Here is a 27,309-nt window from a genome sequence, read left to right as displayed (position 1 = left end):
CTGAGACTCAAACGTGATTTTTTGTTTTCTTTTTTTTTTGGTCATAGAAGGCTTTGTACAGGAGTCGAATAGCAGTTCTCTGAAAGGATATAATGTTACACGGTGGAACAGCACACCGGTTTCAGTAGTACCAAGGTTTTTTTTTTGGTAATGTGTTACATGCCGTACAGTAAATAATTAACCAGATGCCATCCGGTCATCAAGGCTGAGTTTCTGTTTTTAGTGAAAATCAAATCACTAACGGCCCGATCTGAAGGCTGAGCGTGGTCTGCAGGGGCCTGCATTGGAACCCGTGCGTTCCAGGTGAATTCCAAGATGTGAGAGTGAAGGCAATAGTCAAGATGATTCCGCATGGGACATTGGAAGGGAAGAGGAAATACATGGATCAGCTGATGGGACAATATAATAAGTTGGTTGTATGGATGTTGAACTTCTTTCGCACCGTACGTAGGCAACCGCGCTAATTTGAGGTGCAGGATGGGACTCTCTGTGAAAGATGAACAACATCTGTCGTACACATCAACCCTCAGTTATTAGGATAGCACCAGATATATATATAAAACGTTTTTGCTTTTAATTACACAATGGCTGTGACATGTATTCCCCTAGTCTCATATATATATATGAGACTAGGCTCGAAGGAAAGCTGTCTCGGGTGTGGACCAATCAACTTCAAGGACAGTGCACATTATCAGAGTTATGTCTTTTGTTTGTATTTATGACTGCAGGTATTGCGGTCTATGCAAACATGACTCCTTGCAAAAAGGTGTCAGTTTTGTTGCCAGATAGAAGGGTAAAGAACCAATTATCATATTTTTACTGGCAAATGAGGTCCCCATAGTGTACGATAAGCATGGTTAACATTTTCGTTATTTTTGTTGTTAAATAGGTCACGGTCCATCGGTCATGCAGAGCTCATCATCAATAATCTACGTCCCTAGTTTATTCTGGCCACGATGAGTTTTTTACTCGACTGTGCGATACAAATGAGTCAAGTGCTGAGACTGGCAGACTCACAGATGGACACATGACATTTCTTAATATGGAGATTTAGTTTAAAAACAACTCAAAGATGCCGAATAAAAATATACATTTTTATTAATGTACACCACAGGATTAATTCCAACAAATTTGAAGCACTTCTACTTGGGGTGATATCACGTAACAATACAGCATTTATCATAAAGTAAAACAAAACCCGTGAGACTACTTTTTCAACAGAATACCAGTTATATTTGAACACAATAAGTGATGTAATGCATAATTTACAATTAATAAAAATGTATTCTAGTTGTTTAACATAAAATAGCGTGATGTCAAAACATTCAGCTCTGACAATCTACTATATAAACACAACCTAAATATACAGAATCTGTGATAATATACAATCCACCAAAATTAATCAAGATGTGTTTTTTTTACCTACACATACACGATTATAAGTATCTAATAGTTTATAGAGAATTTATCATTTATATTTTTCAGAAAATTACATCTCCAAGAATCTGATTAACTGAACCGTTACAATACGTCAATTATCCATTGCATATCCAACCATCAGGTATCCATCCTGACCAATGAACCGCCCACACCCCAGTGTTTGTGCAAGGTGTAAGTGTCATGTTCCATTGATGTTCACACATCTGACCTTTCCACAAACAGTAATGTCTTCTCAATCTCGTGTGCAGTTACTTCCAAAGCACAGTTAAGCATGTCCCCGCATTTAAAGCGGTCTGCACTTTATTGTTGGTCCGGTGACCTATTTGTGCATGGCGCAATTGCCCTTTTCTCTTGATGTTTACATATCTGACCTTTTCAGATATCCACCTATACCCCGGTCCCCAGCGAGTCATATATGCGGCGTAGCACTGCAGCTTCAAGGAAAAGCACACACATGCACAGGCCAACACCGGCCGTTGCACAGCGACTCGATTGTATGCACCTGTGTTTGCGTTTCTGAGGTGTTCTTCTGCTGCTCCTCCCTTCAATATATTCCACTTGGACATGGAGCACATGCTGAGTGTGACGCTTTTGACGTTAATTTGAGTCAACTCGGCCTGTAAGAATGACGTGGTAATGGCGGGTCACATGCACCAACACCTCGACAGCATTGGCGCAGGGGAATATCTAAATTTTTTGGTTTTGTCCATTGATCAAATTAGTACTGTATAGAGATAATTTAGAGATACCCCACTGATATATAACGAGCCTTCTCATGGGTTATTTTTTTTTATCTCAACAGGCAATTGAATATTGTGTGATGGCTCCGTATTGCAGAGAGGAGCTGAGAAGGAAGGCGGTAACGTGGATGGAATGTCACGAATCCGATTCTCACGCACGGACAGAAAATATTCCCACAAAGAAATTGGACCGCGGCGCCGCCACAAAGAGAAATTATTAACAAATTTCATATCAAGTTTGGTGAATGTATCACGTGCACAGGATGCCATGGTTAACGACCCGCAATTGCAATCGACACGTGCTTATTTTCCGCTTATTATTGTAGTGGTGTATCTGTAAATGGATCGACGCACGTATCTTGTTTACTGGATGATCATGGCGACGAGAGTGACGATGATTATTGTCAGGGGTTGAACTCCAGTGCTTCCGACTGCACCACCAGCTCCATTTCCTTTAAGAAATTAGAGAAAAAAGTACAGTAATATATTTTTTTTATTAAACTCACACCATCTTAATGCAAGCCTACTTTGGAAAATGTACATTTCAGAGAGAGAAATTCGGCCTATTTCTCTCTCTAAAATTTACCAGGCTCTCATAGGTCCATTCACTCTTTCTCTCCCTCGGACGCTTCGGGGTGGATTTCCACACAACTCTCTCTAAAATGTACCAGTCTTGTTGGGTTATTCATTGACATGCTAATTTCTCTGCTCCAGCAGCTGCTGCAGCAGACCCACCTCTTTCTCTGCCCCCCCCCCCCCCCCTCTATATAAGGCCTCGACTATCTTGTGTCTCTCTCTACTTGTGCATCTGTCTGTGTGTCTCTGTGTCTGTGTTTTGTCTCTCTCTCAAATGTAGTTCTACCTGATGATGGTTGCTTGTGTTGCAATCGAAACATCGTATTCTATTATTTAATGTATTTTCTTTCTACGTGACTTTACTGAAAGAACCAAAGAATATACGATTTTTTATGAATATACAAGGTGCTTCAAAAAATGTTAACACTTATATGGAACTATCGTTTTTAATGGAAAAATAAGGGATAATCCACTGTAACATGATAACAAATGGATGTTAATAACTTCAAAAAGTCAAAGAGTCTCCACTTGTTCACCATCGGTCAACACATGGCCTGGAATCTTCCCCAAGTGGTCTCCAGAGCCCGGAGGCACATTTCTTGTGGTGTTGTTGCAAATTCTCAGAAATGTAAAAAAAAAAATTTAAGCACCCTGTATTACAATCAGCTCTTTTGTGGTCTTTACAAATGTATTTGCAAAGCAATAATAACGTTGATTCGAGTCCCACCTATAGATAGATGGTCTCTTGAGTACTGTAATCATAATTACAGCTTGCAGGGTTTATTTAATTCAATTATTTTAATTGTCAAACCTGAGCAGGGAACCATGTGTACCTTTCAATTTCTGAAAAGGCTAATCTCGTGAGATCTGAATATTCATCGGCAATACGGTGACACAAATTAGATTTTCAAACAGCTTTAGACAAGTGCTCATTTGAATTAACATTGTCCTTCTCAGTAAACCACATCATAATATGTATGCGACAATTGGCACATCTATTTTATCCTCCAAAAAACCCATTAAATAAGTATCATTATAATAATTCGTTGAACGCTAATTAGAACATGGCTTTGAGAAATTGTGCATCATTGGCTGTAGGGAGGTCTACAATAGATCAGGTGAGATGTATTTGATATAAAGTTGTCTCTAAGGAACTTTTGTGGAGGAGTGACAGCACGGTCGTTTGCGCACCCATTATAAGCCCGCAAACCTGACACTCAATACCCAGCTGAGGATAACATCCGTGGTGAATGATATCTGAATTGGTACTTGCCCCCCCAGAAGAAAGTGGAAACAAATGACGAGATGTGCAGTGGACACCTCTGGGCGATCTGTCCATGGATAGTGATGATGTTGACTGGCCCCTCTACCCACCATGCCCTTTATTCACCAACTCACACTGACCAGCATGGCGAAGTATGGTCAAACAACCCCTATGACCGGCAATGGGTTTACTGGGCGGTAAAGTATTGTTATAACGTAAACCTATGCAGCTTTGCGGTGTAACTAACAGATGTTCGTGACATTTGCTTGAACAGTTTAGAAATGTGAAGATGTGAAAGAAGAAACATTCTTGAAAAAGCCTCCAGAAGACAACTATTCACAAAGCCGCATTAACTGGAGTCATTGTTATCCCATCTGACTTCCGCATTAAATTATCTCTGTGTTTGCACATCACCAGTGTGAAGAACTATCAGGGGAGGTACTGTGACTGTTGCTCTTTTGAGCCATGTTGACATTTTAATCAACTTCAGCACATGTGGCAGAAGTAATGCAGTTGGTACATATCGTGTATTTAACGTGCATGTGCTCATTAACAAATACAATTCCCAACCGATGACTCGACTACGATGGGTATGCAGTAATTAATATGTGTGTGAATTGCAAACAATGCTGTTATTGGTTTGTGGAATAAATTATTCATGTCAACTAAACTGCTTCTTCCAGTTATGTAGAAAAATATATTTGCAAATGGGAGTTCATCATCAATGTAAAATGTCCATTTTACTGCATTTAGAAATACCCTACTCATCTTCAATAACAAATGTACTGCAGTACTGTAATTATTATTTCATTGAAACAATAATATTAATTACTCGGAAGAATCTTAGATTCCAAGATGCATTTTGTTGAAAAACGATACTGTTCTAAGACTTTGGTCATTAGCATTGGAAAAATACAAAATTCACAAAAAAAATCTAACGATATTTTTTGTTTAACAGCGATGCTGTCTGGAATCAAAGGTTACACAAAAAAATACAGAAACAACTTCATGATAACAAGCGGAGCTACGTTGTCAGCAGAAAACGGTGGAGCAAAAATCCAACACCCGAGTATGCTCCAACGTCGATGGCTCCACCCCCACGACCTTCACGGTGTGAGGAGGCCCCCATCTGCCAGTGGATTGCCAAAGGGGCTGTACTTGCACGGTAGCAAGGAGGAGTCTACTCCGCTATGGATCAGTGAAAAATGCAAATGTGAATTCGCAAGTGCAGCGAAGACCTGAATTACCTTGGCAGCGCTTTGTTGCAGAGAACTTTCCGAGATCGTTACTAAATGAGATGGCCTCCAGCAACCGTAAATCCACGTCACCTGAAATGAAACCCAAAAACAATGTTCATGCGTATTACCAGTTATTTTGTAGTCCTCATATTTCACTTCGGAGTGGAGTGGTGGCACGGAGGTTCGCACACTGCACTATTAACCCAGTTTGATTCTAAGCCACGGATAACGGCAGCGGCGAGAGATATCCCAACTGATCACACCCCTTTTTCCAACTGGCATTGACCAGCGTGGTGAAGTATAGCCCAACAATCAACCATAACTGATAGAGGGTGAGGAGGCCTTAATCCAGAAGTGTATTGAAAAAGGGCGGTGAAAATGTAACTAATTATGTCACACTTAACTTTCATTTATTTATTGCCTGTGCAATATTGAAATTCTGTGTCCAATCTGATACAAGATAGTGACTTACCAATATTTCAATATTGGGATATTGTAATGAATATGATTATGCAATATGATCGGGCTAATTCAAACACCTTAGGTGGAGCCACATTTTGGTTCACATTTCATTGTGCAGACACATTATATAGTTTGTTTTAAAATATTTTAGTTACGTCAACATATATATTTTGACACACTGACTAAAATACATTTACAAAGTAGTGCTGCATCAATCCGAAATTAATATATTTCAAGAAGCCTCCGCCCAGTTTGTAACTCTCTGTAGGCATTTATAATTTGGCATTTTAAATATATGAGCCTGTGCCAATGTCAAAACGTATAATTTTCTATCAAGATTTGAAGCTTTCGTGACTGCAGGAATCCATACTCTTTGGTTATTTCGGTAAAGTCACGTAGCTATAAAATAAAACAAACCACGACGTTTTGATTGCAACACAAGCAATCATCATCAGGTGGGAAAACCACAGCAAGAAAATGTTTTGCTGAAGTGGGAGGGAGAGTTGCCGTGGTAAGAGGTTATATAGGTAAGAAAGGGGGGAGGGGCAAGGGGGGAGAGAGAGGGGGGTGTGGGGTAGGGGGAGGGGACGCGAGGCTGGGGGGGGGGCGAGCCCTCTCAGCCTCCCACTTCTCGCGCTGTGACTCAACCTCGCTGTGAAGCTTGAAACGCAGCATCATATTTGCAAATTAAATACTTCCTCCGAGGACAAAACACACCGTGTTAGAGCATTACCGAAACCATGCATATGCACATTGTGTCTTCCTTGTCACATACCCCCCTCTCTTTAACGTTATACAGTTTCAGAATGGAGATGGAGTACTATCATTTTAGATGTAGGTTTATCTTTAATGTAAGGCTTAGTGGGATTTGAAAAAAACCGTTACAACTCCATGATCACCGATTCAGTTTGTAAACATCCTGTTTGTGTTTTTTCAATGCACATTTATTGTATTATAGTCTGTTCTTGTCTCCCACCCTTCACACGCATCGCTTTAAATCGCAGACAGAGCGTCCACTGTGAAGTTGCAAGGCTGCAGGCATTGAATTACAACAAGCCAACCCCAAACTAGAACTCCAAGAACACAAAGGGCTTCTTCTTCTTCCCCTGTCTCCAATTTAAGTGGCATTCACCGACATCAGATGAAATTTAGACCGAGCTTATGATCAGTGGGATGAGTAAGGGGATACATTTGGTGAGTGCAACAATTTCATTGGAAAAATATCATTTTTTAAAGTTTATAAATGTTTTCTTATTCGACTGTTTCAGTGAGACAATTAAAACATTTTCCATCAACTACTGTACGATATTTATATGATATGATGATTATAATGATTCGAGGTTAAAACAAATAATTCCTGTGGTTATTCACATTTACAGGTCAAATCCGTGAAATTACATCAAAGCACAGTGAAATGATTGATTAATCGATAATTTATTGATAAATTGATACACTGATTGAGACATTTATAAATGATTGATGATTAATTATGACATTGATAAATTATTGATGAATTGGCTTGCACAGTTTTGTGTTACTGTGATATCATATGATGCCCTGATGACTGCTCTCTTAATCACAGGATAACCAATCAGGCGAGCACAACAAACTGTGATGACTGCACCCGCACAAATGAATTGTAATGCTTATATTAGGTATCCGAGGAAGGAATATTTTAGCGTTATGCTAAAATTCTCCACCTCAAATTATTGAGGCCAAATTTTGTTCATGCCAATTTGGAACAAAAATAAGAATTAGAGTTTGGATAAGGTAAAGGACTATCACAGTTGCATCAAAAGCAGCGTTATTTAATGGCGTTGTGATGAATCCCACATGGAGTTAATGAGATATTAAAACTATATCCAGGGTATGTAAGGACATCCGCAACGGATGCATCCCTGTGGACATGTTATGCAAAAGGATGAATACACATTTGCAGTCACAGTACTTCAGTGTAAAAGAAAAGAAAAACGCAATGATTATTATGAAAATGAATATAAGGGATTGATTGCTTTTTCCACTTTGCCGCATACTTGGCAACAACATCCTGCAGGCAAATTATCCATGAAAGGAATTGCAAACTATCTGTGCTGTGGCTTATCAATACATGTAATCAAAGGCCGACATTCCAGTGTAGTCACCAAACTCCACATGTGCCATGCTTGAGCTTAATTCAGACCAATGATCTAAAGGTGGAAACTGGGAATTCTTTGTCTTTTTGACTCCATGTCACTGGCAGTACATGTCAGTGGAAATTACAGAAACCGTACCAGGTGCGGGCAACATGTGAGGCATTTTTCTCACCGATACTGGAGATTTAAAATGCGGTGCCGATTCCACCTTTTGATTTTAGGGCCTGTTGGCTGCGATTTGCATTTTGCTAAAAGCATTCCTGCTAACAGTCCAAGCAGATAAGGGTGTTATTGTACGTGAGAACGTAAAGCGTGACGGTGTTTTTGTGAATTTTTTTTTACCTGCGACCAAAAAGGTGATGTTTTGGCAAGGTGAAGACACGCGCAGGAGGCTTGAGGTGTCCGGCAGTAAGGACACCCTCCACACGGCAATGTTCAGGGCGCTGGCTATTGTCTGTCTCAACTCATATCTTCGCAAAGACATGAGGCATCGGAGAGGGAGGGGGGTTCGTGGTGGGTGGGACAGGCGGGGGGGGGGGGGGTTCAGGCCAATGTTGGGATGACAGGGTTTACACAATATTTTTACCGTAATCGTTACACATTCGTTTATATCAACAGATATGCGCCAAATGTGTCACGTGAAATCTTCACAGCTGACTAAGGTAGCAACCACGAGCATGCTTCGATCAGTTTCAGTAGACTTTAGTGTCACATTCCGAGAGGCAAATTACTTGGTTAACTGATGATGGGATTCATATATCTCTAAGTGTTTAGCACAAGACTTAAAGTAATTTACAACTTTAAAATAAAATCAATAAAACTATTTTTTTGAGAGCCCAAATAATAAAATGTATGTATGTTGCACTTATTTCACACCATCCGTAGCCAACCATGGTAATCGGATTTTTCTACTCGTAATTATAGACTCTACTATAGTTTTGCAAAACTTCCTATTTCTTAGTTTTGATAGATCATCGTTAGAATGTACATCAGTCACATTGGTGATGATCGTCCATGTGTACAGCATTTTTACATGCCATATTTTGGCTGGTGTGGGATTAAAAGTCCCTAATAGTATCCCTGCAACAGCGAGGAACCGTAAAGCGCTCTGTGAGAGGATGCAGTAAGAGTTCATCATGATGCTCTGGGTGGTTATAATTTTAAGGCCTGACTAATTCCTTATTAGTAGTTTAGGTGATTTGCCGATCGGCAAACCACCAGCAATGCACCACATTCCAGGTGGTCAATGGGCACAACCAGATTGTCATGGGGCTTGAAGACTAACGTGGTTGGACATCTCGGGCAGTGCAGAATTTTTTTACCGTTTTACTGTGATTCTATGTTTCTATGTTTAAGCTCGCTGCATTCACTAACCAAAATTGACCAGTGTGGGGAAGTATGGTCCAATAACCCCCATGACCCAGAGAAGGGGAGGACCTCATCCCACAGTGGATTGCTAAGAGGGCTGTATATGTGTGCAAGTATTGTTGAGCCAACCATCATGTTCATGCATAAGTGCAGGACTCTAATTTGGATGCTTCCAATGAACATATTTTTTGCAACTAGAGAGGGCCTCAACTTGTCTGCTCTCAAGCAGGCTTACAATAAACTCATTCAGCAGCTAAGTGTGCCAACACAAATGCTATCAGTGATTTGGGAAGACAGTTTTGTTGGGGAAGCTTTCGTGACTATGAATCCGCTGATGCAAAAAGCATTTGAGAATCTGAAAACTGTCCTTTCTATTAGTAGTAGTCGTAACATCATGAGTAGTATTCAACTTACACACATTGAAATTGTTTCAATGTATTTACCCTGATAATTCTATACACAGTATCTGGTAGTTGCTGTTTGGTTCACAGGGATTCTTCTCATCTAATAATTTTGAAACCTGCAAACAGAAGCATCTCCATGCTCCAGCAACCACAAGCGTGGTTTCCATATTGGTCAACTGCTTATAAACAGCGAGGTTGCATTTTTAGTTCTTTAACACTGATAACGGGCGTCAATTGAGGATCCCCAACTGCAGTGGTGCAGCCAACAATTTGCAAGTTGGGAATGTTTTGTGAGAAAAATTATTCCCAGTGGTTATTTGTAGATTACATAAAGGATCTGCGAAGTTCATCCCAGACTTCTTACAGAAGCCAGGAGTTCTACTACACTATAACTATATTAGATATACCGTACGCAACTACTGGCTGCTGTCAGTACCGAGCCTGCTGTCCGTGCACGACCGTGTATTTAAATGTTTCCGTAATCAGCATAATCAGCATTTATGTCATCTTGGCACTGACTAAAAAAAAAATACCATTTTTTGCCCAAACCTTTGTGGATGTCTCACTTTGCAATATATATTTAACAAGAAATGCGGTGGTGTCTGGACACCAATGACACTTGCAGTGGCCATGCCCATGCCCGGCTGATGGCTCCGCCTCACCTGCTGTAGACGACGCCCCTGGGGAAGGAGAGAGTGGCGGATGCTGCGCCGTCAGCCGGGGCGATGGTGCCGCAGTCCAGTATCGCTCCCACGGGCGTGCCGTCCCACACGGCCAGCGAGCGCCCCACCACTGCGTCACGGCGCAGCACACGTGCACGCAAACAGAGTCACACGGTGGCCCGCTAATCGCCGCTCAGCACACGATGGTGGTGAAGCCTCACACGTGTGTATCCACAACTCTCGCAGGAGCCAGATGGATTTGTTCCATCATGAGACAATGAGAAACGGCAACAGCTTGAGGAGGCTTTCATCTAGCAGTGGATAAATCATGGCTGCTGATGATGATTTGCTTACTGTCTATGTTCTCGCTGTTATCCACAACCACGACCTTTGTCTTTCTTCTTCGTCTTGCGTGTGGCATAAATGAACAGAAACTTAAAGGTCTACTTCCAAATTTGGAAGACACGCGGACGGCTCAGGTGAGCCTGAATAATGAATTGCTGTTGTGCCTCCTTCGAATTTGCCGAGTTGGCGGCGGTTCGCAACGTGGTCTACGGTGCCTTTGAACGCCACCAAAAAGGACGCCCCGACACTGACCCGTGGCATCTCCACCAAGCGGCAGGTTTGCCTCGTTGAAGACGATGCGGGATCCCAAGGGCAGAGGTCCCTGCTTGCTCGTCAGGTCTCCCATCTCGCAGTGAAAGGGCCGGCTCGTGTCACAGCTCCTCCCCTCACCCTCCTGTCAACGGTAACACGGTTACAATGCAAACCTATAACTGATATTCTTAGGTTTTTTCGGTAAAGTTACGTAGGTAAAAAATTTTAATTAATAAAAGTAACATAAAAATAAAATAAAAATCACGACGTTTCGGAGGCAACACAAGCTTCCGTCTTCAGGTGGAACCGTCACATTTTAATTTTTTACCTACGTGACTTTACCGAAAAAACCTAAGAATATGAATCCTTGCAGTCACGAAAGCTTCAAATCTAGAACCTATAAGCGATATTTAAAATTTACCACGCAAGGCCCCACTGAGCGGCATAGCTCTAGTGTTCAGAAGCGACCTGGCCACAAACGATAGCTCAACGAAGTTGGCTTATCTCGTGTGGATAGGTATAGTAGCCAAATATTCGAAACGCATGTTGATTTTAAATGTGGAGGGAAAAACGGGGGATACAGATATCACTCGCTGGCGAGAATCGTGCTCAAGGGTTTTCTGGTCAATAGTGGAGCGCGTGAACCCCTGCGCCACTGCTCCCACCCCATCCTCAGTTCAAAACCAAATATAACTGGGGGGAAATGGGTTCTTATTGTAGGTATTGTAAAAACCGAATTGAACTGGGCTAAATGGGTTCTTGTTGTTGGTATTGTGCAAATGTCTTACAAGGGCATTGATTAAAACAGTCTGATGGATCCTCAGGATGCACAAACAATGCAGGCAGTGAGTAATTTTGCCTATTTGTGGCCCATAACAGTTCATGCTTTAGTGATTAGGTTTTGTTATGAAATCAAAAAGGTCAAAAGTACATCAGTGCTTGCAATACGGCTTATTGGCGACTTATCTTTGTTATGATAAAGCAACTCAAACAAGTTAAAACAAATTGAAAGTTCACACAAAGCAAATAAGTATAATGACAATAAGTATCGTTAGTTTTGTTCGATGGTAAATGCAGACATTTTAAATGTGTGTAGGATTGCTTTGCTTAGGTATAAAGCAATACTAACCATGGTGCATTGAACAATTGAATATTTATGAAGGTGAAAGAGGAATTGGAGATGCAGCAGATTTGTGATAGATTTCTTAATGCAGCATGTCTTTTTATGCTCTGACATCTAAGTATGACCAGGGCCTAATCTCAGTCAGAGCTGTCGTTGGTTGTGCTCCAGAAAATATGTCTCCCGCCGACATCGCTGTTGGGGTTTGGGGGCCCTGGAAAATATTACGTGAGAAATTAAACTCCAAGTATAACTAAGCATAAACACCGATTTAAATATATTTTTCAATTACAGTATGAGAACATTTGAACTAAATTTTCTGATAAATGAAGTGAGCATTAATTGAATTATTCTAACCTCCAATCTCAGGAGTGCTAATTAATTACAGTGACTTAAATATGCACCACCTGAACCACTGGTTTCTTTTTAATGAGCGTCAAGGTAAGAGCACCTGTTTGTATGGATCTCTCTGTGCTTGGGAAGGGTTGAAAGCATAATCCTGGATTAGCTATTCACCAATGTTTCCATTCATTATCGCTCCGCAATTCATTTTACCTTTTGGCTTAGTTAATATTTCCTGCAAAATAACTACATTTTAAACAAGGCATGCCTATAACCTTATGCAATGAAAGGTCGACTACAGCACTGGGCTATTGTGGCTGTATGGCTCTCTCATTTGTTGTCGGGTCGCAGAGGAATCTCCTGGCACGTGGAGTGAAACGTCGGACATTGTGCCGAACAACACGCGGTACAACCCGAAAACAGGGCTTCGTTAACGCAGCTTAAAAAGCCCCAACAGCAGCTCCCGCTATTGGACTTCACCCTCAGAATTCTCTTACGAACAGATAAACCAATAACGTTGTAGTATTTCAAAACATCGTGCCACATTAATGAGAATACTGCCATGTTGTGTGATTTAGGAAATGCTAGAATACCTTACTCATAGTTTAGGAACGCTTTCCAAAAATATTTATATACTTGCAATGCACCTGTTTTTAATGGATTACTTATTTATTAACACCGATACAGTAAAAAATCCTTTTGAAGCCTAAGCTAGAATTCGTCGTAAGCCGGATTTGGGCGACAACAGACAAGGCGACCCGAAGAAAACTAAATAAACAACTTATATACACACCAAGAGACTCTGGCAGTAATCGTGTTTGGCGTACGACAGAACTGAGCATGGCAGAATGTGGCATTCTGCAGTCAATCCTATTGTATTATTTCACCACATGGTAGAATGTGTATTATATTCACTGTGGGATTGCCAACAATAGGAAGTGTAAGACTCTAATCCTGACGTGCGTTTGTACACGAGCAATTATAAAGTTATATTTATCTGCTGTATGGAATTAAGTGAACCCATGCCCATGGTTACCCTGATTATCCATGTGCACTGGTCATCCTTACTTGGGTTTTTTTTATCAAATGGATTTTACAAAAATGTAAATATTCATCTTCTTGGTTCTTTCGGTAAAGTCACGTAGAAGGGAAGTAATAAAATAATAAAAATAAAACATAATAAAATAATTCTCACGACGTTTCGGCCACAACGCAAGCAGCCGTCCTCAGGTGGAGAACAGGTCCGTCAAGTAGACATTCAGACTCTGTCTACTTGACGGACCTGTTCTCCATTATGTTTTATTTTTATTATTTTATTACTTCCCTTCTACGTGACTTTACCGAAAGAACCAAGAAGATGAATCCCTGCAGTCACGAAAGCTTTAAATCGAAATAAAAAATGCAAATATTATTAAAGACTTTCAGAAAATCTCGTCAGCCTTCCACATCCAGCGAACCTCAGCCTCCTAATTCTGCTTCATAGTGATGATTGTTCAGATTATAATGTACCACGACCATTAAACCATTACTGACCATACATGGGGGGATGTCCACAAATGGTCATCACTGGTCTGACGAAGTTGGTATGATGGATACACAATGAATTAACTGTACAATAGTGATTTTCTTCAGTGTTATTAAATTGTACATCTGTAACTGTAAATATTTAATTGTTATTAGCTTATTAAGTGTTGGGTGTTAATTACTTTAAGTCGAAATTTGGTAATGATTTACTCTTGAATTATCTGCAGTTTGTTGAGGCTCTCCCCTCAATTAATCCGCATTAGAAAGGTTTTACTCTTCTGAACAATGGTTGATAAAATCCAGCCTCACTGAGTATCCACACAAGTATTACATTTTCTCAATCATCATTTTCCAGAACGTTGCTTGGCTGGCTTGGAAAAGGGATTATTGACATAACGGTACTACCACAACAGATATATTATTTTCTGTTTTATTTAACCCTACATGCCTATATTCCTATGATACTGCAATTCCATGATGACAAAATAAGGTGAGATGGATGTGGCATGCCCGTTTTATTCCCACAACAGCAATTGGACATTTCCGGCAGAAATTACGCGTCGGTTAATTTAACCCGTAGGCTTTCGCGACCAATATAATTATCCATAATAAATTTTTGGGTCTGATCACCGAAGTAAAATGTGTTGTAAACCTTCCTCCACCGAACACAGCCAACTAATAAAGTTGCCACGGGAATCAACGTTATGAATGTAATACTGCTTCAGCACACTGGTGTGTTGTTCTAGGTCAGGGGTCGGGAACCTTTTTGACTGGGAGAGCCATAAAAACCAAATATTTCTAAATATATTTCATTGAGAGCCATATAGTATTTTTAACGTATAATAAATTAAATGTCTTACTTTTAATGCGACTTCTGGTCATGGGACCCGTGACCCGAGAAATTTTATCTTCAAAACTAATTTCTGTTTACTTTAAAATGACACAGTATTATTAAGCAATATCACAAGTATTTTAAAATCAGTTCCAAACTGATTTTATTATTATTTTATTATTTTCAACTCAATATTGTCTGGGAGCCATATGCCGTCACCAGAAGAGCCATATATGGCTCGCGAGCCATAGGTTCCCGACCGCTGTTCTAGGTTGTGAGCCGGCTCTACGGCACACCGGTGTGGTGAAGCAGTCACAAATTGGCACGTTTGTTCAGAGGACAACCCTTACTAACTATTTACTAACTATTTTTTTACGATTTTTTTTATTTTACCAGGTAAAGGCCCACTGAGCTATATAACTCTTTTTCAGAAGTGACCTGGCCACAAATGATAGCTCAACAAAGTGGCTTATCACGTGGAAATGTATAGCAGCCAAATACTCGAAACGCATGTTTCTAAATGTGGAGAATTAAACCGGAGGGCCCGGAGAAAAATCCACGTGACCACGGGGAGAACATGCAAACTCCAAATATAGAGGCGTCAGGGTCGGGATTGGACCCACGACCTCCTGTATACCAGGCGAGGTAGTTAGCAGCTCGCCATTGTGGCGCTGTTATTAAACGGCGGTGTTAGGTGGAGGGCTTAGAACACTTAAGCGATCTGACCCAAACTCCATCATAAATCCGAAGCACTGATTGTATGATCAAAACTCACAGTACTGCACACAAAAGGGTACAATGGGCATTAGGTGTGGTTGCAATGTGAGTCGGCTCACCCCTGAGTAGACGTTGTAAGGGTTGTAGAGGACTCCTAGCCAGGAACACCGCGCCCTGCTGCTGCTCACTGCTTCGGAGTCATTATGAACCTGCCATCTGTACCCCTAGGCAAAGATGGTGCACAGCATACACGAATGTGAATGTGTGTGAATGTACATAGTGTACCCTCACCAAAAAAAAAAAATTACCTTTCCAATCAACATCTTCAAAACACATTCCATATATGTATATAAAACTGCTTTCATTTGTATTACCATGTCATATTCTCAAACACTTGAACACCTTCAATATTGGTCTTCCCTTTCTATAAATAAACCACATAAGTGCAATTATAGTCACGATAATTGTCGAGGTCCCGCATTTATAAATAGGTGACTGAAAATAATACTTAATGAGAACTATATATCCTACAGAGATACCTTGGAAATAACAATTCAGTGCCTTAGTCTTAAAATGGTCGGTGTCTTTCGTGAAGCCCTCATTTGACGGTTGTGCGGTGGTTAACGGCACTTTGCTGTCAGCTCAGCATCCTCAATGCATTCCCTACAACAGGTCAACTTGGCCTGGAACAAGTAACTACGACAACGGTGTGCAAACATCAGAACCAAGGAGGCAAAGCTGGTCAGATGTGGTGCTGACCATACAACCCCCTCGAATGCGATGACATGCTTGTATATATGTTGAACTTCTTTTGCACCATACGTAGCCAACCGTGCTAAGCGGAGGTGCGGTACGAAATATTATAAATAATATGTAATATAATATAAATAATATAAATATTCTGTGCTCACTAACAGAACTTGCCCCAATGGTCAACAAGGCTATACTGGGGATGTTTTTCTTTATTTGTGTTTATGTTAGTATTTATTTAACAACATGCACCACGAGATAAATGTTTCCCACTGCTTAATGTTTAACATTTGAATGGCATAATCAACTGGCATGATGTAAACAGAACACGTTTGACTAAAACACGCCCTTATATGGTCAGTTAGAGCCTTGTTTAGAAAACATGTAAGAGATGTTGTTGATGTCAACTCCCCACAGATGGCTCAACTTTGTAAATTCACCTTTTACATTAATTGAATCCATCTAATCTCAACAAACTGTTGTAGACGATGAGATTTGGATGGCATATCAAGTTTCTCCACAACACCCCTCATTATTCGTGAAGGGTTGCTGAAAGCCCATAATTGCTTGGACAAAGATTGAGGCGTTTGATTGCACGGGAAAAATTTTAACGGATTTTTTTTTACAAACAACTGGATTTTGCTTCTGAAATAACTTGGTGTCATCCAAACGAATTTTAAATAATTTAATTGCCTTTTTTGCTGATGCTGCAGATGCACTTATCCTCCCTGAGGGCCACACAGGATTGGGCTGGGCTCCTAAAGTAACGACCGCAGAGCTGCACTTAATGCTCTTGATGCAAAACTGTGATGCTTTAAGTACCGTTTTTTTCCTTCTCCACTATAAATTCATCCACTATAGGTTATACTGCATTGGGGTAAAAAAAACCTCTCCAATTATGTCTGATCGCTCCAGTTTCAAAGTACTGTAACATAGCTTCCTGCTCAAATAAGTGATAGTTATGGATACATTTGGTTACAACCCTGACTTAGTTGTAAAAAAAAATCAAAATTTTTATGATGGCATGAGTCTATGCATAGAGGACAACTGCTGTTAATATGATAATTTACAAGTAAATTGAAAGACCGCAAAGCGAATGAAAAATGTGATTGAAGTACTGTGAGGAGAAGCATACGTAGGGAGAACCCTGTTGTATCTCAACACATAAACATGTATTAGTCCATCAGCCGATTGGCCTTCCAGAACAAAACAATATCCATCAGAGCATGTCCAAGCAAGCAATCTCTGGAGTGGTTTCAACATTGTGGGTCTCATGAGTAGAGGCTGATGGACAATTTTTAAATCCTTTATATTAAGTTCGCGTGCTTGCTTGCTTGCTTAGGACCGTGCAAATCTTTCGGTCGTTTTTTAACCCACTTCCCGTGATCCAATCGAGCTGACATTTTCCACACAGACTCGTTGTGCCACGACAATTATTGTTCGTGAAAAAAAAATTCCCAAAATTTTACACTTTTTAGGCAAAAACAAATTATTTTACATATATTCAAATAGAACGCATTCAAGGCTTTGGCTGAACATCACAGTGCAAGAGCCCAGAGCGTAACCCCTCCACAGGCCGTGGTGGAGTAGCGCAGTTAGGAGCGCCCTCGCTTCCCATGCCAAAGGTCGCGGGATCGATCCCCGCGTCCTCCACAGGCGAATATGTTTTTAAATCCTTTATATTAAGTTCGCTTGCTTGCGTAGGACCGTGCAAATCTTTCGCTCGTTTTTTAACCCACTTCCCGTGATCCAATCGACCTGACATTTTCCACACAGATTCGTTGTGTGTGACAATTAATTTTCGTGAAATTTTTTTTCCAAAATTTTACACTGTTTAGGGAAAACTAATTAAATATTTAATTACCAATTGCTTAATACTGGCAGACAATCATCTGACCCATAGATTGCAGCCATCTCAAGCCAGAGGACGAGAGAACCCTAGCCGCCACGCATATAAAGGATTTAGAGTGAAAAACTTTGTTTTTACGGGTTTACTTGTTTTAAAATCTACCTGTGGAGAGACAGAAACGGGAGTTCTGCTTTTGTATGCTTTTGCCCATGATGCACCATGGCAACCCACGATGAACTGATGTAAGTAGGCAGGGGAGACCAATACCTGGGCCTTGGGATTGTCGTACTGCAGATCCACCTCTATAGTAGTGTCGGAACCACTGCCGTCTGGATACACCAGCTGGGACTGCAGAGGCGAATGTAGAGGGATTGATTAGGAGTCGGGTGGAGAGGGAAGAATGGGTACAAGGTAGAGAGAGATTTGCGACAATGTTTGTGGGGCAAGATAGGCCCGAACTTACGCTGTTACAATCAACACAGATATTATGCAATTGATTTACACGCAGTAAAAGGAAATATTCATGACATAATTTAATTTATACAAAACTTAAAACTGCCTTTGGGCAATTTCGCAATTTTTCTAAATGTGATGACATTTTAAGCGGAGCTTCGCTGAGCTTATAGAAGGAGATGTGGTCTATTGAACACAAAAAACACGCTCACATGAATTAGGAGCTCAACAAATTAACATCTCCTCTGTGTGCCGATCTGTGTCAACTGTAGCGAAAAAATTTCTGGTGGTGGGACATACGATTAGCATCACTGTGTCAACCATGGCTTTCCTTAAGTAAAGTCACCAAAGACGTCATTTACAGGGTAGAAATTCATCATCCAGTGAAAAGAATTTGAAATGTTTCCAGATGTTTGTGGTCACGATTTTCTTTTTTAAGTCCACACTTTAATTTAGCGCTGACATTCGTGTGGGAATCGACCTTGAGGACTAAAATACAGTTGCTAAGAAGAGGCAGTGGATACACAGCAGAATGTAGGAACAAATGTCTTCTGCCCCGATTAACTACACCAGCCATCGAATGTTGACCCATTACTCTAGGAGTCTAGGCGCTTGTCACAATGCTAATTCCGGTGGGAGCTATTTCTTTGTTGCAGAATAAACACATTCGTTCATTATGGGTAACTTATTACCGATTAAAATGATGAATTGACAGATATTACACAACTTTTTGCCGTGGTTTAAGGGCTAGCACATTAGACTCGCATTCCACGGGTCGCCAGTTTAATCTCCTGGCATGACAGATGAAACAAATCTCCTGGCCTCTGTCCACACAGCAGTTTAAGTTGGTACACCATATTTGTCAATCATTCAGCGGGTAATGTGAAGTGGAGTAATCTATATGTACTCCCACTTCTTCGCCGCCATTTAGCCAGTGTAGAAGGCCAAAATGCCCTGGAGAGAGAGGCTTTCTATAGATCACGTTAGCAGTGGCGTGAGCGCTGCAATATTAGCTTATACACAACTTTACGTACATTATGTACTCGGCCATCTGAGATTAATTTCCAGCCCGGCTAACATCGGGAGTGGTATCTGAGCCGGTCCTAGACATCCTATCACCAACCCATACCGAACAGAGTGGTGAAACAACCTCCATAACTAACACATCAATAATGGATTGACATAGGGCTATAAATTATAATTCTTATTACACTGGCAACTCTAGGTATTACCAAACAATCCATGCTACCACAATAAATATCATATAACAAGGGAGCAAAGATTGCCATAACTCGATTTTAAAGTATCCTCGAAAAGATATATTCCTCAGGTTAACTTCGTGTGTCCATTACACTTTCGGGTCGCCATAGAAAAAGGAACTTCTTTGCTCAAAAGACCTAACCCAAAATAAACTGACTTGACTCTCACGCCAACTTCTCCATGGGTATAAGCTGTGACGCCGTGGCAGGGAGACTCAGACCACCCTGCATCTTGGCTCACCAGCAAAATGGTGCCGTTGATTTTGTCGCTGAAAGACACGCGGGCTCTCAGCCACTCGGCCTCAGCTGGCTTCTCCCTGCCCAAGTCGGCGCACTGCAACCTGGCACGCCATGCCGTAGGGGTTGGGGATGGCACAGAGGGTTGGGTGTCAGCGCAGTAATGGTATAGGGTGGGCGAAGGTGGGCAGCGGGGGGCATGCAGGGCACGAGTGTGGGTTTTGTGGGCACCGAGAACAAAGTAGAACGATGTCAGCGCCAACCCGGATTTGGTTTCATCATGAAGTGCGTGCTTTCAAGATTTCTACATCCCAGCAGAAATGGGCCCACCCTTGTCAAGGCTATACCTATGGCAGCAGTATTGGCCCAACCATGTAATAAGACTACGGTATCTATCTTGATTTGAAGCTTTCGTGACTGCAGGAATACATACTCTTCGAATCTTTCGGTAAAGTCATGTAGGTATAAAATAAATCACGACGTTTTGGGTGCAACACAAGCGTCCGTGATCACATCATCAAGTGTCCATGATCACGTCATCACGGGCGCTTGTGTTGCGCCCGAAACGTCGCAATTTATTTTATTTTATATCTATGTGACTTTACCGAAAGAACCAAAGACTACGGTATCTATCGTTTATGAAACGAATTGTGAAGGATTGGCTCTCTTATGGCTTAAGATACAGTCAATAACTGAATAGAACAGAAAATGGCTGAATAGAACATTATAACTGAGTACATTTCGCTTATATTTTACATTACATACCTTAGTAGAGTACTTTTATCATTACTATTATTTTGTGAACTTTTACATTTACCATTTTGCCATGTGAATGTATTTTGGCTGAAACATTAGCGTGATTATGTGTAGAGGGATTTGTAATAGGTTGCAAATGCAATGCCACAGATTAAAATTAGTTTTCTTTAAGAAAGCACTGTAAGAATTTGTCGACTATTTATTCACAGGTTTCATACAATGAAGCTCTAACTAGTTTACTTGAAACAAACTTTAGGTGATTTATCTGATGCCCTATATCATGGTTTATTCCAGCAAGAAATATCTAAATGTTAAGACGCTCTTTGTTTCATGTTTAGTGTTTAAAAACATTGTCTTTGTTTTTACAATTAAATGCTATATCTGTCAGTACTTCGTGTGCACTGTTGCTGATGAAGGCTCTTTAGTGATTGATGAAACAAGTACACTACGTATACTTTTATAAAACGTACCCATTCTGCGTGTATTGAATGAATGAAACAAGTACAATATGTACTTGTGAAACAAGTACACTACGGACTTGTGTGCTTGTTTCATTCATTAAACACACGCAGAATGGGTACGTTTTATCGAAAATATATTATCTTTGAAAAATGCAAAACAATCACAAACGCTGTAACTGATAAAATGTTAGATGTCAACATTTAAAGTATGCCACTGTCAACAATCTAGTCCAAAGTAGACAACAAAACCTGTTGCCTTTTCTAGATACTATAATTCGAACTCAAAACTGGTCTCACCTGGAGCCATTGTTTCTGTGGATTACCACAGACCTCCCGGCAATGCTGTTGATGCCTGAGAGAGGGAGGTTCGTGTCGGAGTAGTTCCCTTCCCTCTGATCTAGGTCCCTCAGCGGCCCAAATTTCCCACTGATGTCGCCGACCTCGTACTGGTCGGGCGTCCCATTTCCCGGCGCAGGCCCCACCACAACGTCCACCGAGAAGGGGTTGAAGTGCCCACGCACGGCCCGGTCGGCGCACACCGCAGGGTCACTGGGCGGTAGTGACCTCGGCATCGACAGGATGTGGACATGCAGCCCGGACACCGCCTTCTGCAGGTTGGAGAACTGGACCAGTACGGACGTGGAGTCAAGGTCGGAGGGCTGCGTGAACACCATCTGGCCCTGCACCGTGCCACCGCCTCTCCACTCGCCCGTCCTAATGGTGACGGCTCTCAGCAGGGTGATGTTAGCGCAGGCCAGGCGTCCCAGCCCGGCGTCTGGGTCGTGGATGACAAAAGAGTGACCCAGGATAGAGTTCGACCCCACGAGAGAAGAGGTGGTGTCGGTAAAAAAGTACTTGGATTTGACAGTGCCCAGTGTGTTGCTTATGAAGATCTTGCCGTGCTTCCCAGCATAGTCCCCGGCCTCGCAGCGATATGGGTTGTCTGGGCGGCACTCGGCGCTGTAGATGCTCTGGCTTGTGTTCACTCCGTGTGGGTTGAAGTGGCCGCCTGTGCTGGAGCACATGTGTGCGTCCAGGTCTGTCACGAAGCTGATGGGGAACTCATGCACGTGCCAATTGTGGTTGGATGTTGAGGGTAAGGACACATTGCCATTGGCGATTTCCACGAATATGTAGACGTCAGAATAAGGGTCATTCTTCAGCTGCCGCAGAAGCACCCGCCCCACGACAGGAAACCTGAATAATGCCATGGCCGTGACAAACTCTTCTTCTGGTTCTATCGAGGCACAGAGCCACCTGGAAGTGTTGGGGTGATGGATCACCATGGAGCGACCGACAATGCTATTGGGGCCGAAGAGAGGCAAATTCCAGTCCATGTACGCTATGTCAACAGTGTTGCCAAGCAAACTGCCATGCCGACCGCTGAGGTCTCCAATTTCGTATTGGTCGTGGGTTCCATTCGGGAATTTAGGGTAGTCAAGGCCACGCACATCCAAATTGAATGGGTTCCAGTGGCCTCCCACATTGGGGTCAATGCACAGGCTTTCTGTTGCAACATAACGCTGAGGCACTGGGAAATTGTGCACATGGTAAGGGCCGGCCATGCCTCTGAGGTTTTGCAGAGAGACTCTGACTTGGGTCAACTCAAACATGGAACTTTGCTGAAACACAAAATCACCCTTCACCCCATTCATGTTGACCTGTGCTTTAGCGGTCTTTAAACTCAGCGGGATTATTTTTGCACAGCTTTGAACGCTCGCTTTTATCACCAACATACGCCCAATAACACCGCTAAAGGGAAGGTTTACAACTACGTGTGATTTTACTGACAAGGTAGAAGCACCGACGGTGACAGATCCCAGTTGAATTGACGACGCTGGGTTGACAGCGGCACACTGCATCACTTGAACTTCACTCGCAATGTTCACCAAATGCATGCTCACTGCCTTCATATTTGTTTGTCCGAGTGACAGAAGATCGGTGATTATCCTTAGCTCTTGGCCATCGACCTGCCTCAAGTAGGCAACCCCAGCGACGGGACCGAAGAATTTGGCCTGTGCTGTGAGCACAGGACCCTGGGCGTTTTGGATGGTGGCGCACACTCTGGAATTCGTCTCACCATCACGAGAGAGGAGCAGTGAATGGTCAGCGAGTATCCGCACACTCGTAAACAGCTCCGGGGCACTCACAGTGGTCGCTCCGTCATTTGAGCCAATGCTTATATTGTGGAGGATTTCGCCAACGAGCTGCTGGCTGCAGGGATTGGTGGAGTGGCCATAGAGCACCGGATAGGTGTGTACGGACAGCCTCCGTATCTCCGACCCCATGCCAGAGATGTTTAGCTTCACCGAGGTCAGCGTACTGTCGAAGGTCACCGAGCCTCTCACCCCTGCCATGTTCACTTCTGCCACGTATGTCTGCGCCCCAGTGTAACCTGCAGGAATAATGCACACCAGTCAGTCATTGCCTTCGCAAAATGAGATCACTTGTCAATTGTCAAAAAGTTGGGTCTGGAATTTCTATCCAAATATTGATTCCAATAAGATTATGCAGTGTGAATTAACATGTATGAAGTGTAACTGATGAATGTTCCAAGAATGGCACACATCATGTCGCTAAATATGATTTGCGTTGTTGTCTATGTTGATCAAACATTAAAATACTGAGGTTTTTGGGAGTGGGAGGTATTATGGGTAGATGAAAAAAAGGACAGTATGAAAAATGGGGATTAAAAAACACTCGTGAAGAATTACACACAAGCAAGTAATACGAAGGTCACATAGATACGATGGCGCGTGGCCTTTTAAATAAATCGATAGATGTAATAAGACATTGCAAAGTATGTACATATAAACTCTAATGGTTATGGAAAGGCCTTCATGTACTGTACAGTGTCGGTCATGGGAGTTGTTCAATCATACTGCACCACACTTATCAGGGTGGGCTGGTGAAGAGAGAAGCACAGGACTGGTTCAGGTATCACTCACCCACTCATGTTAGCTGTGGCCAGGAATCGAACTCGGTTGGGTACATAATACATTGATAATATATTGGGAGAACCACTGCGGCCACCGCTCCACACCCTTTGTTCATAGGGGTGCTTAAGCATATGAATGCGATAAGAAATCAGTCCACGTAATCTACAGTGACTGCATTTCGTCACAATAAACATGACTATCTGTCCGCAGCACTTCACATTTGATTTTGAATGGGTTGCAAATGAACGTACTCGACATATTACAGCCAGAAAAAAAAAACGTGTCGAAACGTACGCAGTTGTAATTTCGTTTAACTTTAGTATTTTTGACAACTGTTATTCTATCTTTATATTGTGAAACGCTGCCGTTTGTTCAATAGAAGACCCTGGGCTTATTCTCAAGCAGGAACAATGCATAGTGAGTAATTCGAAACTAAAAGGGTCACTTTTAGCCCACAGTCAAAAACATTGAATGCAGTGTTTGGCATCTGAGCTCCACTGCAACATCAATCGAGAGGTGTTCCGCAAAACGTACACTCATCAATGAATACACTTCTTCAATTCATCATTGTATTTATAATAGTAATCCGGGTAAAATTAGGCAAACGCGTGTTGTGACTCCCTCTCCGATGATATTGCAAGTCTCATAAGTACACACCAACAGAAAAAACCCGCGATGAAAGCCGTTCCCGGTTACAAAATGACCGTGTCAAAGTTTCCACATATATTGCGTATGCATGGTCATTCATGTGCATTTATACAACATGGACAACCTGAGTGGCTATTTAGAAACGTTTGTCCCCGTGTGTTCATTTGACAAATCATGACACTTGCAGTAATAAAAATTACTCATCGGTTACAGCAACATGCGTGGTTATACAGACACAGCCACGCATATGTATATAATGTTTTATTATTTCGATGTAAAGCTTTCGTGACTGCAAGGATTCATCTTCTTGGTTCTTTCGGTAAAGTCGCGTAGAAGGAAAATAAGAAAAATAAAACATAACAAAAAAAAGCAAACATTTTTATTATTTTATTATTTCCCTTCTACGTGACTTTACCAAAAGAACCAAGAATATGTTTTATTATTATTATTATTGAGACGTGCAAGCGAGTGTGCCGTGTGCGCTCTACGAACCGCAGCAAGTGACCCAGAGGATGACCCGGAGCGCATCGCGCAGCCGGCAGCAGCGCACGGGGCGAGCCAGCGGCACCGACATCGTTCCCAGTGTGCGGTGTCGAGGAGCTGCGTCGTGCAGTGACACCCAGCCCACCGGATGATGACTCCACCACCCCACCCTCCACTTACCCAGCTAGTCACTTCCCTTGGCTCCCAGCCACACGGCTAATCACCTAACCACCCACCCCCCTTAGTACGCCCAGCAAAGCCGGTGAGTCGTTCCACCAGAACCCAAACACCCACTCACGCCGCCAGCGAATACACTCAGCACCCAGCCGACTGTATAATCATCTAATCACCCCACTAAACCAGCCAAAAAATAAATCACCCACCCACTCAACCAGTTAATCACCCAACCTATACCTCACAGTCCACACACCCAGCCAGTAACTCCACGAAGCAATGCGCCAGAGATTCACACAGCCAGATACTCAACCATCCAGGCGGTCACTGACATACGCAGCCTGCAGTCAGATAGCTTACTCACTCAAACCATAAAACCCTTCACCCATCCACCAGCCAGCCAGCCAACCACTACACTTACCCATCCATTCGCTCGACCAACCAGCCAACCACTCACCCAACCACCACACCCTCCACGTTGCCCCCTACACTGACCACACAGAGGGCAGCCTATGCGCAATTATGCAGAATTCGAAGGGTTGTAAGGAACTAACTGATGCACGATTCGTAACACAGGTGGCAATTGTAAACCTCTTGGACGCATGCATCGCATTGCGTGTTAGAATCCACGTTTTACATTTAAAGGTGTTGCAATATATGAATAGAGATGGGCTTGGGGATGATACTTAGCTCGAAGAGATAATGCCTGATGGACGAGATCAATTGGCGTGCTGGAATGTATTGGATTGAATGTATTGGATTGAATAGAATCCCTAAAATTAGAAAATTCAACTCCTCGCCCTGTGTCGTGTGTGTGTGTGTGCATCGATTTATAAAATCCACCGTTTGATGAAGGCTTCCCCAAGGCGTGTCAGTTGTGGGATTTGTTTGACCATACTTCACCACGCTGGTCAGTTCGGATTCATGAAAAGGGCTTTGGAGGCAGAATCGGTTCAGATCGAGAATCAAACTCAGGCTAGCCGGGTTAATAATGTAGTGCGCGAATCACTGCGCTTTAAAAGATCACAACTTCAGTGACCTTTCAGTTATTAAAAAAGTTACAAATGGTGATCGTCATCTGCTGTACGGATTCAATAATCTGTAAAAAGGACCATTCCCCAAAACGTCGGCCGGTTACTCCGACTGTACAATGTTCGTTGTAAGGCAGTGCTTATTAAACGAGTTGGTTGAGAAATTAAAGGCGCGTTTATGTTCCACCTCCAACGCAATAGCTTGTTTGTCATAGTTGTGGAAGGAAGGAATTAACATTATTTGCTTTATACGTATCAAGGGTGGAGTGCAATTTGCACCACAAGAAAATACACGGATTTTGCAAGAGTGCAGCTCACGGCGTTGGGTAACACGTGCGGGGTTTAAGTTGTTCAGGAGGGTTGCCGACCACAATTATTTCCGCATCCGGAACACCACATTCAGTATACATCTTTGCTACGGTTCGAGCTATTCGCCACGTGCTTACTCTATCCAGCAGTCGACCAGCGAACATTTTCGGTGAGATTTGTAAACCCTGAACGACACGCACGCGCTTGTTTTGTAAACACTGCGTGGCAGCTGAGTCCATCTGAAAATGAAAACTAATTCAAAATAAACCCGAAATTCGAGGACTGAACCACCCTTTCACAACAGCCAACAAAACTAAAGAACAGCGTCTTCACACATTAAGTACAAGACTTAGCTGGACCCGTGATAGTCTAAATGTGCGTGCGTGTTTTGTTAATCGGAGTTTGATAAAAAAAAAACAGTACCGTACTGGTGGTAACGGTGCAGACCAACAAATGTCTTGTTCACCCCACTGGGAGCCCTACAAGATGTTTGGCCTACTCTTCCACGCTGGGTCAGACTATCATGGAAGACGTCGGAGTAC

The 27,309-nt window shown here is 42.2% G+C and overlaps 1 protein-coding gene across 1 annotated transcript; it reads right to left on the bottom strand.

Moving 5' to 3' along the window:
• Positions 1-1,675: 1,675 nt before the first annotated feature.
• On the bottom strand, positions 1,676-25,406 carry LOC133343369 (uncharacterized). The gene is made up of 10 exons (XM_061552935.1): positions 25,263-25,406; positions 21,481-23,578; positions 19,971-20,070; positions 18,285-18,365; positions 15,538-15,642; positions 10,884-11,025; positions 10,287-10,416; positions 8,195-8,322; positions 5,268-5,348; positions 1,676-2,632 (listed from the first exon to the last, which is right to left on the bottom strand). Exons 1-10 carry the CDS (start codon positions 25,342-25,344, stop codon positions 2,544-2,546), a joined length of 3,036 nt encoding a protein of 1,011 aa, XP_061408919.1. The 5' UTR covers positions 25,345-25,406; the 3' UTR covers positions 1,676-2,543.
• Positions 25,407-27,309: the final 1,903 nt, after the last annotated feature.

Source organism: Lethenteron reissneri, chromosome 17 (assembly GCF_015708825.2).
Source record: "Lethenteron reissneri isolate LAM-NWPU_2019-01 chromosome 17, ASM1570882v1, whole genome shotgun sequence".
NCBI classification, from domain to species: domain Eukaryota; kingdom Metazoa; phylum Chordata; class Hyperoartia; order Petromyzontiformes; family Petromyzontidae; genus Lethenteron; species Lethenteron reissneri.
This window is presented reverse-complemented; position numbering and strand designations above follow the sequence as displayed.

Bases quoted from the DNA above. Each gene is read 5' to 3' on its own strand.
- LOC133343369 (XM_061552935.1), bottom strand. From the start codon at position 25,344: ATGTCGGTGCCGCTGGCTCGCCCCGTGCGCTGCTGCCGGCTGCGCGAT. The intron at 8,323-10,286 runs GTGAGGCGGAGC...GTCTTTGCGAAG, and splicing joins AGGGGCGTCGTCTACAGCAG to ATATGAGTTGAGACAGACAA. The intron at 2,633-5,267 runs GTAATTCAGGTC...AATTTCTTAAAG, and splicing joins TGCAACAAAGCGCTGCCAAG to GAAATGGAGCTGGTGGTGCA.